Below are 13706 nucleotides of genomic sequence, written 5' to 3' on the forward strand. Positions count from 1 at the left end.
ACAGCGGACCTCCTATCTCTCTGCACGCCTTCATCCAGGCATTAAGCCCTTTATTCTTCCAAGGCGTGATGGCATTTCTACAATCTTTGGTACATTGTTCATAAACAAGTTGTTCAATTAATGGCATGGCAGATTCTGAATCTCCAAAGATCCTTCCTACAGCCTCCATCATCCTGGCAACAAAGTCTGAAAATGGCTCATTAGTTCCTTGGATGATCTTTGTTAAGTTTCCAGAGACCTGCCCTCTATTAGGTAAACTTTTCCATGCTTTGATGGCAGCCTGATTAATCTGTTCATAAACTTGTGCTGGATATAGGGTCTGATTAATTGCCCATTGCCCCTGGCCAGTTAGCATATCAAAGCTCCATTGGGGGTGATTTTGTGCCATGTTATCTCTGGCCTGTGTAGCACACAAATCATGATAAAGAGATTTCCATTCTAAATATTTGCCTGTAGGGACAATTGCCTTGATAGTACTACACCAATCCCCAGGCGTCATAGCACTTTCTGCAAGTCTCTCTATTAAGGCTTGGGTAAAAGAGGCATTTATGCCATATGTTTGCACCGATTCTGCCAATGACTTTAATTGTTTCAAGTCTAAACTACGGTGGTATCTCTGCTGATTCTGATCTTCAAAAACCGGAAAGGCTGCTCTAATCCTTCTTCTCTCCTTTTCTGGAATCAAGGAGGTGGCTATTGGAATAACATGTCTCCTAGCCTGTTCTTGTTTTGTCTTCCGCACAAGCAGCTGCGGTGCCGATGGCAAACTGCCAGGTACATAAGGAGGATCCAGACGATATCTTTCTTTCTCATAACGAGCTGCCTCTTCATCTAATTCTGTTTGTTCGTCTGAATCCAACCCATCCTGGGACGAAGTATCGTCCTTGTTTTCTCCATCCTCAGAGGATGTCTCCTCTGAGGCGGAGTCATTCAGTGTTAATTTTCTAACACTGGATATATTTTTTTATATTTCTCTGACGGAGCTATTTTCTTAGCTCCATTCTCTTTTTTCTTTTCTCTCCCTCCTTCTTCTTCTGACATGGAGGGCTTAAAGGCTGTTTATCATTGCCTTTTTTTCTGCTAGCATTCCCTTCCTTTTCTGCTTCTGATAGGCTATCCTGACACTGAGTAAGGACCCTTTGTCCTTCTCTAATCTTTTCTCGGCATTTCTCATCCGCTATGCATGCCTGAATCATCCTAAAAACAGGTAACGTGCCTGCTCTCAATCTTCCCTCTTCCTTTTCCTGGGCTAAATCAGCTCCTAACTTTTCCCATGATCTCGTGGTAAGGGATCCTGTAGGACCATACCACGGAGCAACTCTATCTACCTCTTTAAAAAACTTCAAAAGAACCCCATCTGAAATAGTCAAGCCGCTTTCCTGCAGCAGCGCCTGCACTGCCACTAGAGCCGGCTTAAACTATTGATTGCCCATAATTCTTTATCTACAGAACTGGGCGAACCTGCACAGTTATCTGCCTGTGATTTACGGTTCACTTTGAAAAGGAGGACACGTACACTCCCGTCCCTTAATATGACAATTAAGGCAAAAGCAAAACACGAGAACAACCACCGCCCAGACAGGGATAGCGAAAGCAAGGCTGAGCATAGGATCCACCATATCTTACAGAAAAGTGTCTAGACTTACTGCACCGTCAGTTCTGAATCTTGTTTCTGCGAGCTAAGCAGGGTCCTTCAAGGTAGACGATCCTAGGGGGCGTTCCGCTTCCACTCCCGGGTTTCGGCCCCAAATGCGACACGCTACCTCGCCGATAAGGAGCACATCACACTCAAGATTCTTCTGACAGCGTCTTTTATTGTTACAGCTCTTTTAGTTAGAAGGATGCAAGATGGAGAACAAAGGAAGGACCCCAAGCCCCAGAATGTTCTGACTTATATACTATCAAAGAGACATGATCTGTCCTCATTGGCTTACAGACTGGGGTCTCATTTACATATCCACTGATAGTACTTTCAGCGGGAAAATTTGAGCCTACGCGTGCGCACAGCTGCAGACACCAAGGCCAAGAAGAACCAGGAACAGGAAGCCAGCGCCATCTTATAATGGCGAGCGTATAGCTACTTCAGCAAACGCAGCATGGCTCCTAACATGGAGCTATCACTCCTTCTACCACTTCCAGCTCCTGCACAACTCACCTCTTCCTAAGCACAACTGTCCCAGGAATCCAGCTAAGATAATTCTGTTGCCTGTGCTCTCATTGTGTCTTTAGACACCTCTGGTTTCCACAATGCCTTCTTCCCCTCTTCTCTAGGGTTCCCCAATCTCTTAGGTAAGAAAAGCAATAGACACTGCAAACCTGGCTTCTATATACCTAGTGTTTAGGTGTGGGTCATTTGTACTACTCCCATGGCCTGCTGAAGGCAGACTTTGTCATGAGAGTTGGGATAGTCACCAAACTATGACTAGAGCAGAAAATCACTATGGAAGGGGGTTTTGTTGTTGTGGGAGGGGGCAGTTATCTTTGGTTCTATTGTATAATTCTGGCTTATCTTGCTTCTAGTTTCTGGTCAACCAGTCAGTGTGTTATAGGTTCCTTCTTCTTTCATGTGCCACCAATTAAACCAGTCAATAATTGGCTATGACCACAAGTATGCTATTGACACAGCACATCTTGCAAGCAAAAAACATTATAGGTTGAAGGTTTTATTCCAGGGTTGTTTCCCCCTCCCTTCACTCTCCATAAATTTTCTAACCTACCATGGCCACAAGATGACTCCTCTCCCATCTCCTTCAACAAATAGCAGGCCTCTTCTGGATATTAACTGAACAAGACATACTATTTGATAATACTTACAGGCACCATTACTTATATCAAAGCTAGGTAAGGTAATTAAGTAGGAGGAAAACCATGGGAAGATTAGCCAAAGACACACACACACACACACACACACACACACACACTAATGCCCACAGGGTATCTCTTGTATGATTTCATTCTTGCATTACAAGGTGATGCTGATATGCAAAGGCTTAATCAAGTTGACTACGTTCATAGGGGTTCACTGTAGGAAGAGCTAAGGTGGGAGGAGTAAAGGAAGAGGAGAAGGAAGAGGAGGAGCTAAGGAAAAGACTGAGAAGGAGAGAGGGGTGCATGGAGGCTGATGTTCGCTTGACTGTAGCAGTCAAATGTAGTTGGTATATCTAGGTTGGGTACTGGGTTATACCTCTAATTGTAAGGGAATCTTGTTATTGACCATTACTAAATATATAAGCCTTTGGATAATCTAAGCATTAGAGTCTCATCTGTCCTGAACCTGCATGGTTGGTGGGATGGTCTGGGCACTGCCCAGCCTTGGAGAGACAGCATGGATGATTGGCAGAACCATCTCCCACACTGGCGTTTCTGGCTGGCCTTTAATAACTGCGGTGCCCACATGGACTTGAGCCAATGAACATGGCGGTTGAGCTAGCAAGAGCCACTGCAGCTTAGACAGTTGGCTTGTCTGGTGGCTGCATTTTAAGTAATTACATCAACAGTTCACTCTAATTTTTGTTTTTAATGCCTTTGAAGAACCCCATATGTGCAATGGATTTACCACTTTGGTTATATTCATAGGGTTTTCTCCATGTATGTGATCTTTTATGCCTTTGAAGATGATAGTGGTATGTTAAGTCTTTACAGCAACAGTGAACATCCTAACATTTCTCTCTAGTCTGTGTTCTTTTATAACTCTGAAATTACTTTTATGTGTAAAGGCTTTACTACACTGGCTATATTCATAGGGCTTCCCTCCAGTATGTTTTATCATGTCTTTAAAGACTAGTGTTGTGGGCAAAGGCTTTACCACAGTGGTCACATGCATTGTTTCTCTCCATTATGTGTCCCTTTATGCCTTTGAGGATCACTATTGTGGACAAAGGCTTTACCACATTGGTTACATGCATAGGGCTTCCCTCCAGTATGTATTCTTTTATGCCTTTGAAGATGACTGTTCTGTGCAAAAGCTTTACCACATTGTTTACATTCATAGGGCTTCTCTCCAGTATGTGTTCTTTTATGACTCTGAAGTTGACTGTTCTGTGCAAATGCTTTACCACATTGTTTACATTCATAGGGCTTCTCTCCAGTATGTGTTCTTTTATGACTGTGAAGTTGACTGCTCCTTGGAAAGGCTTTACCACATTGTTTACATTCATAGGGCTTCTCTCCAGTATGTATTCTTTTATGACTCTGAAGGGTACTGTTCTGTGCAAAGGCTTTACCACATTGGTTACATTCATAGGGCTTCTCTCCAGTATGTGTTCTTTTATGCCTTTGAAGAGCACTGTGAGATGAAAAGGCTTTACCACATTGGTTACATTCATAGGGCTTTTCTCCAGTATGTGTTCTTTTATGAATCTGAAGATGGCTGTGAGAAATAAAAGCTTTGTCACATTGGTTACATGCATAGGGCTTCCCTCCAGTATGTGTTCGTTTATGAATCTGAAGAACACTGTTCTGTGCAAAGGCTTTACCACATTGGTTACATTCATAGGGCTTCTCTCCAGTATGTGTTCTTTTATGCCTATGAAGAGCACTGTACCATGAAAAGGCTTTACCACATTGTTGACATTCATAGGTCTTCTCTCTAGTATGTGATCTTTTATGTATTTGAAGATCAATATTTACTGCAAAGACTTTGCCACACTGGTTACATTCATAGACCTTCCCTCCAGTATGTGTTCTTTTATGACATTGAAGATGACTGCTCTGTTTAAAGGCTTTACCACATTGTTTACATTCATAGGGCTTTTCTCCAGTATGTGTTCTTTTATGACTCTGAAGATTAAAGTTCTGTGCAAAGGCTTTACCACATTGTTTACATTCATAGGGCTTCTCTCCAGTATGTGTTCTTTTATGAATCTGAAGAACACTGTTCTGTGCAAAAGCTTTACCACATAGTTTACATTCATAGGGCTTCTCTCCAGTATGTGTTCTTTTATGCCTTTGAAGATCACTATGATATGAAAAGGCTTTACCACATAGTTTACATTCATAGGGCTTCTCTCCAGTATGTGTTCTTTTATGGCTCTGAAGAATACTGTTCTGTGCAAAGGCTTTACCACATAGTATACATTCATAGGGCTTCTCTCCAGTATGTGTACTTTTATGCCTTTGAAGAACCCAGAGATCTGAAAAGGCTTTACCACACTGTTTACATTCATAAGGCTTCTCTCCAGTATGTGTTCTGTTATGCCGATGAAGAACACTGTACCACAAAAAGGCTTTACCACACTCTTTACATTCATAGGGTTTCTCTGCAGTATGTGTTTTTTTAGGGCTTTGCAGATGGCTGTGGCATGCAAAGGCTTTACCTTGTGTCTTACAATCACAGGGTTTCTCTCCTGTGTGTGTTTCTCTATGCATTTGAAGGCCACTATCATATACAAAGGCTCCAGTAAGCATTCTTTTATGTATCTGAGGATGACTGTGACTTGAAAACACTTCATTACTTTGCAAATGTTTATAGCTTTTCTCTCCAGTGTGAATTCTTTCATGCCTTTGAAGATGCCTGTGACATACAAAATCTTTATCACTTTGCATGTATTTAGAAATTTTCTGTACAGTATAAATTCTTTCTTACCTGTGTATGCAATTGGCACTTTTGGAAATTTTACCCCATGTATTATATCAATGAATATTTTTATAAGTATGAATTACATTTACAGTGCTTTATAAATGTAATGAGAAATCAGATATAACAGGGTTTCATCATTTTGTTTACATCCCTGGTGTTCTCCTTCATTATGGGTTCCATTATATCTTTAAAGATACCTGTGATTGTAAAGTCATTTATTTCATGGCTCACAGGCACAGCAATCTTTTTTCATATGGTTTTTTAAAAACATATTTAAGAAAATGTGAAAGAACTCACAGCTTTTAAAGAATGACTACAGCTGGGCAGTGGTGGCACACACCTTTAATCCCAGCAATTGGGAGGCAGAAGGAGGCTGATTTCTGAAGTTCCAGGCCAGCCTGGTCTACAGAATGAGTTCCAAAACAGCCAGGGCTACACAGATAAACCCTGTCTCAAAAACCAGAAAACAACAACAACAAAAAAAAAAAAAAAAAAAAAAAAAAAAGAACAACCACAACGAGTAAACCAGATACCATTTGCAAAGTGAACCAGGACAAACAGATAATGTTTACATTACTAATACTGTGAAGAATTTTCTGTAGTTTGAGTCTGTTGATTTATTCCCATAGAAGTAGGAAAATCAGTTAACTGAAAAATCATATCAAGTTCGACATACCTACTCTAAGTGGGAATAACAACATATCCTCTAAATGTTCTGGGAGAGAGAGAAATACAGAGTTTCTGTCAATATCTTTAATAATTGGGACCTGCATCCTCTATATAACATAAAGATAGACAGACAGATCGATAGATAGATAGATTGACATAGAGACATGCCTATGCCTTACAATATACCTAGTAAAGGTAGAATAACAAATAAAGGGTATTTATATTGCATTCAGACAGTTTGAATTTTTGTTCTCCAGAGACATATATGGTATTTACATTAGGTTTTCTATGCAACTTCCTCAACCCTTATGAAATTCCACTATCATGAAACTTAACCACCTTACTACACGGACATGAGTAACATATGCTTTATTGTGCACTATTTGCTTATGAGAAGGTTTTGGATATATACACATCATACATTCAAAAGGTATACTTTTTGTAATATCTCAGAGGTATAAGGCTAAACAGACTGGCAGATCTGCATTTTAGTGTCAATGGGGCCATGCTTGAAATAGTACTATCTGTTAAGGCACTGTTTCCATGTATTCTATATTGAAGAATGCACTGCAAACAGAAATAGAATACCTGTCATAGAGGTACATGCATTTGTTAGAATTAAATATTCAATATCCTTAAAGCTCTGCTTATTTGCACTGTTGTTTTTAGCTAAAACATCAAGAACACATGAAGATTTCATCAGAGGCATATTTCGTTAAACCATGTAAATAAAAATTACCTTCCATGTCTTCTAGAATTTTGAGAATTCATTTCATAACTGAGGTCTTCCCAAGAATAGCCTGAAACATAGTACCAGAAAATGTATTATGTATTGTTGTATGTATATATGTATATAAATGTATCATTGGAATTTAGGCAAAATTTAAGATATTATCTTCAGTGAACCTTACAACCATGTCTGATTCATTCACCTTATTCTTCCTCCTTCTCAATTAAAATTATAGAAGAGCATTAACAACAAAAGCAAGCAAAAAACAAACAAACAAACATACAAACCAAAAAACCAAGTGTCTTCTGATGTTAAAAAGGAAAACAACATTAATCATCTTACCTATAGCAGTGAGGTTGCTGTAGGTCTCCAGCATCACTTCTTTGTAGAAATTCTTCTGGGAAGAATCCAGCAAAGCCCATTCTTCCTGAGTAAAGTTTACATGCACATCCTCATATGTCACTGCATTCTAAAACGTCCCGTACATGTGTAAAAAAGAAAGCATGGTGCTTACAATAATATTCAACATATATTTCATTGACCATTTATTCAGTTTATTCCCACATTTCCTCCAGTTACTTCCTGACACAGATGTTATAATGTAGTCACAAAGCCATTTTAGAAGGAAAGTGAATTAAAAGGTTCACATCTCTCATTTCTTTATCTTTTGAATAGGATATACATTTGCAAGAAAAAGACCAATTAACAGATATAAAGAGACAAGCAAACAGATCAACAGTACTAAGCACATATCATAGATATTGTATGAATTACTAACTACAAAATGTAAGGAACTATTTGGCAGATGGTTGTTTTTTTCCTGTGGAAATTCTATCTATACATGAGTATGGAAAATCTTTCCATGTTTTTAAATCTCCAATTTTTTTTTTCAGGATTTGAAGTTCTTTTTATACAGATCATTCACTTGCTTGGTTAGAGTTATACTAAAATATATTATATAATTCATGGGTATTGTAAAGTATGTTGTTTCCATAATTACTTCTCAGCCCAATTATCATTTGAATAAGAGAGAGCTACTGATTTCTTTGAGGTTTTTTTTCCTCCAGCCACTTGGCTGAAGGTGTATACCAAAAGCAGGAATTCTCTGGTAGAATTTTAGGGCTCACTTACGTATAGTATCTTATCATTAAAAAATAGCAATACTTTGACTTCTTACTTTCCAATTTGTATCACTTTGATCTTCTTTACTTGTTTTATTGCTTTTGCTATAATTTAAATGTTTATATTGAATACATAGGGAGAGAGTGGGCCACTTTGTCTTGTACCTGATTTTAGTGGAATTGCTTTAAGGTTCTCTCCATTTAGATTGATGTTGAACAACCAGGCACACATGAGATGCAAATTCATGCATACAGGCAAAATACTCATATTTATTCCAACATAAATTCAAAACCTACTCAACAGGTAGAAAGTCTGCCCATGCATCTACAATCCAATAGGATTAGGCAGTATCATTGTCATCAGGATATGACTTCCTGGAAAACAGAGTGACATTCTCTGTCAAATTTAAAAATGCAAGATATGGGTGAAGCTCAGCATAACAGTGTATGCTTGACATATACAAAAAAACTTTACTGTCAGCTGATAATATAAAACAACACCAGCCAATAATACAAAAACAAAAACAACAACCAAAAAACCCAGGTATGTTCGCCCACATGTAAACAATTGTATTACTTTGGAGACAGACTCAGATGGATCTCTAATTTGGAGGCGTGTAGGTATCCACCCTACTTGCAGGACAGCCAAAGCTATAGAGACAATCATTGTCTTCTAAAACAAACACAAAAAGAACAAAGCTAAAAATAGAAAAACATTAAGCTAGCAAAATTTTAGGCATAATGTTATTATACACTGTACTAAGGTTATCACTATGTTATTTAAACACTGGTTTCTGTGCTTCCATTTCTGGTTGTTATAATATTTAATATCTCCTGACTCAATGTTTATAAGTATTGTTCCTCATTTATTCTCTGATTTGTCAATAAAAGGAATAAGCCACTGACTGAGTAGGTGAGAATATAAGCAGAACTCCCTCTCAGCCATTGGATGGGGAAAGAAAATCAGAGTGTGGATTCAGTATAAGGAGGGTCCATGAGACCTCGTCAGAAAACACTTCAAGCCTAGAGCGTCAGATCAGTAGTAAAATGCAAGCATCACTAGGATTCTGACTAGGAAGTAGCCAAATTAGTTTAGAGGATGAAAATAAAAAAATTACAGTGTATTTATTGCACACTCAAAGGTTGATAAATAAAAATAATATTCCAGTTTAAATTGTTCACAAGATATTTGTATTGAGCAAAACTGCAGCATTACTAAAAAGCCAAAAATATTTGGCTGAACAATCAGTGGCAAGAACTCCCTTAGAATATCAACACTTCTGATTAAGTTTTTCAGGCTCCTTGACTAGATCTTCAGAGGTTCAGCTGATCCAAACCCAGCTACAGTTTAAGAAAAAAAGAAGGAGGAGGAGGAGGAAGAGGAGGAGGAGGAGGAGGAGGAGGAAGAGGAGGAGGAGGAAGAAAGAAAGAAAGAAGAAAGAAAGAAAGAAAGAAAGAAAGAAAGAAAGAAAGAAAGAAAAGAGAGAGGAAATGCAGGGGCAGTTCTTTTAAGAAATCTCTGATGAGTCAAAAAGAAGTGACCCTTCAACATTAGCCAGCTTCACAGACTAGACAGTTTCCTAGCTAGGCATGAGGATACATTGGACAGAAGAGCAAACATCTGTGATACCATCAACTTCCCAGAGAAGGGCAGAGTCAGGATCTATTGAAGCATCTATGGGTTATATATGCTTCAAGGTAATGAGATGCAAAACAATACTCCATTGAAGTGGACCTAAAAAAAAAAAACAAAAACAAGCTGGTATAGCTATTTTACTATGTAACAAAATAGACATCAAACAAATAAAAATTAATTTAAAGCAATGCAGGACATTACATGTTCATCAAGACAAAATCCAAACGGAGGATGTTTCAATCCCTACATGTATATAGAAAACATAAGAGCACCTTTGTTAGAAACACGAATTGACCCTCATGCATTGATGATGGGAGACTTCAATATCTCACTACCACCAAAGGACAGGCCCTCCACACTAAAAGTAAACACAGAAATGCCACAGCTAATTGATGTGAAAAAAAAAAAACGAGGAAACCTCACAGATATTTATAGAACATCCCATCCCAAAACAAAAGAATATACATTTTTTCTCAGCACCTCATGAATGATTCTCCAAAACTGACCAAATAATTGAATATAAAACAATTCTTAATAGATACATGAAAATCTACAAAACCACTCTGTATTATCAGCCCATCATGATAAAGCTGCATATCAACGACAGAAACAATCAAAAGCTACAGACCCTTTGAAACTGAACAACTTTCTACTATAAAAAAAAAATAAGCCAATGGCCCACTCCTTTAATCCCAGCACTTCAGAGGCAGAGTCAGGTGGATTTCTGAGTTCAAGGCCAGCCTGGTCTTCTACAGAATGAGTTCCAGGACAGCCAGAGCTACACAGAAAAACCCTGTCTTGAAATAAAAAAAAAAAAAAAAAAAGAGTCAAGATAGAAATAAATTAAAAACTTTCTATAATTCAATCCAATGGAAGACACACCAAAAACAAACTGATAGAAAACAAGTTGTAATAAGAGGATAGTTCATAACACTTAAGTGTCACATAAATAACTGGAGAGATCTCATGCTAACGGCACACCTGAAAGCTGTAGAAAAAGTGGTAAGTACATACAAAGGACAAGACAGCAAGAAACTATACAACTGACAAGGGAGAGAGAGAGAGAGAGAGAGAGAGAGAGAGAGAGAGAGAGAGAGTGAGTTGTTCTTTGCAGAAAAAGCAACAAAATAAATACGCCCTTAATGGAGAGAAAGATTATCTAAAATAATCAACTCATAAATGGGAAGTGACACAAAACAAAAAGGAATGGGGAAATCATCATAACCAGAAAGACAGGTTTTAAAATTCTGTACTCCACCAAATCTGAATAGAAAAAGAAAAAAATGAAAGATGAAATAAATAAATGTTTTAATTGGTTACAATATGCAATATTAAATCAAGATAATATAGATAATTTAATTAGACAAATAACTCTAGTGAAATAAAAGCTGTCATTACAGAATTTGAACTAAACATGACACAACTGGATAGCTAGGTTGGCAGAACTCTACAAGATTTTGAAAAAAGACTTAAGGCCAATGCTTAACACAGTAATCTACAAAAGAGAAACAGAAGGAATGTTACTCAATTTCTTTTATGAAGTCACAGTCACAGTTACACTAAACTACCTACAGTCTCAAAATAGAAAGACAAATATTCTTCATGAACAAATACCCAAACATATTTGATTAAATACCTGCAAACTGCCTTCATAAACACATCAAAAGTACCATGCACACTGATCAACTAAGCTTCATCCAGAGACGGACTGATGGCTCAACACAGGAAAATCAGGAAATGTAATCCACCATATAAATAAACTCTCAAAAATAAACCACAGCATCATCTCAAGAGACACTAAGCAAGTCTTCAACAAAATACAAAACCACTTCATGAAAAGAGGCTTGAGGAGCATGGGGACAGAAGGGATATATCTAAACATAACACAGGAAGTTTACAGAAATTCTATACTCAACATCAAATATAATGAGCAGAAACTAAAAAATAATTCCACTGAAGCTAGAAACAAAAGAAGGCTGTCTACTTTCTCCATATCTATTCAATATAGAACTTGAAGTTTTAGGAGACAAACATGACAACCGAAGGAGATCAAGAGGATATAATTTGGAAATGAAAAATTCAAAGCATACAAACTGATGATATGATAGTGTATATAAATGAACCAAAAAAATCCATAAGAAAACTTTTATAGCTCATAAAGACTTTCAGGATAGTGGCTGAATCCTAGATTATATCTAACAATATCAATCACCCTCCTATATTCCTCTTATATGAAAAGGCAAATGGCATGAGAAAGAGATCAGGGAATCAATACCCTTCATAGTAGCCACTCATATAATACGTTAGAAGAACTCTAACGAAGCAAGTGAATTCATTAGATTGATTCAAAATTACAAACCTTTGAAGAAAGAAATGGAAGAATATGTCAGAAGATGGAAAGATCACTCAAGCTCATAGATTAGTAGGATTAACAGAGTGAAAATGGTGGCAATCTTAACAAAAGCAAACTACAGATTCAACACAATCTCCATCAAAATCCCAAATAGTGTAGACTTTGAAAGGACAGTTCCAGATTCATGTGGAAGAACAAAATCCCAGGAGATCTAAAACAATTCTGAACAATAAGAGAACTGCATGGCATTTGGATAAAAACAGACACAATGATCAATGGAATAGAATTGAAGGTGCAGACATAATCCCAACAACATACAAGCACCTAGATGTTAATAAGGAATACAACATACACAATGGGAGTAAAGATAGCAGCTTTAATAAGTGACGCTTGTTACACTTTATCTTTGCATACGGAAGACAGCAGATAGGTCCATATTTATCAGCTTGTACAAAACTCAAGTTCAAGTGACTCAAAGAACTCAAAATAAATCCAATCACGCTGAAGCTGACAGAAGAGAAAGTGCAGGAAACCCTGAATATACAGGCATAGGAGACATCCTTCTGAATGAAATGCCAATAGTACAAACACTAAAATCTAAAAACGACATCATAAAAGTGGTAGACTTTTGCAAGGTGAAAGAAAAAGACACTCAAAGAAAGATACAGTACAAGTCATGAGAAAGGGTTTTTATGAACTTTATTACTGATAAAGGCCTTATATAAAATATATAATATTTTGTGTGTATATATATATATATATATATACACACACACATACATGTATATATGTGTATATGTAGTACATGTGTATGAAGGCCTTATATACAAATTACAAAGAACCCAAGAAACAAGATCTTGAAAAAATTCACTTAATGGGTTTCAGATACAGAGACTTCTCAACAAAGGAATCTCAAATGGGCCAGGGACACTTAAAGAAATTTTCAACACCCTTAACACTGAAAAGAAATTCAAATAAAAATTACTTTGAGATTCAATCTTACACATGTCAGAATGTGTTAAGATCAATAATATATGTGACAGCTCATGCTGGCAAGAATCTGGATAATGAAAACATTCCTTCATTGCATTAATGAGTGAAAACTAATAAAGCCACGATGGAAAACAATATCATGTTTTTTTCAGAAAAGTTGTTCATTTATTTGAAGAACCAGCTGAAGCAATCTTGGGCATATATCCAATAAGAACATCATCCTATTATAAAGACATATGTTCAATTATGTTCATAGCAACTTTATTCATACCAGTAAGAAACTGAGACAACCTAGATTACCCTGAACTGAAGAATGGATACAAAATTGTGGTACATTAACACATTTGAATGTTATTCAGTTGTTAAAAATTGATATCATAAAACTTAGAGGAAATTGGATGCAGCTAGAAAAAACTTAGACAAAATGAGGTAACCCAGGCTCAGAAAGACAAATATGGTATGCATTCACTTATAAGTGGATACTAGCTATTAGCTAAAGGATAATCAATGCAGAGGCATAACATGGCTGTCCTCTAAGAGGATCAATGAGCAGCTGACTGAGACAGATGCATATCCTTACACCCAACCGTTAGGCTGTGGTTGAATTAGGGCAAGACTGGAAGAAG

At 37.2% G+C, this 13706-nt stretch overlaps 1 protein-coding gene across 1 annotated transcript in view; it reads right to left on the bottom strand.

Annotated features, from left to right (window-relative positions):
* Positions 1-1794: 1794 nt before the first annotated feature.
* LOC117712542 (uncharacterized) overlaps positions 1795-13706 on the bottom strand; it is a 36757-nt gene continuing 24845 nt past the window's right edge. The window contains exons 2-4 of the mRNA XM_076937861.1: positions 7320-7446; positions 6987-7047; positions 1795-5512 (exon numbers count right to left, since the gene is read on the bottom strand). Coding sequence (XP_076793976.1) covers positions 3814-5512; positions 6987-7047; positions 7320-7446 — 1887 coding nt within the window. The 3' untranslated portion in view covers positions 1795-3813. The remainder of the gene's footprint in view (positions 5513-6986; positions 7048-7319; positions 7447-13706) is intronic.

Source organism: Arvicanthis niloticus, chromosome 7, assembly GCF_011762505.2.
Source record: "Arvicanthis niloticus isolate mArvNil1 chromosome 7, mArvNil1.pat.X, whole genome shotgun sequence".
Classification (NCBI taxonomy): Eukaryota; Metazoa; Chordata; class Mammalia; order Rodentia; family Muridae; genus Arvicanthis; species Arvicanthis niloticus.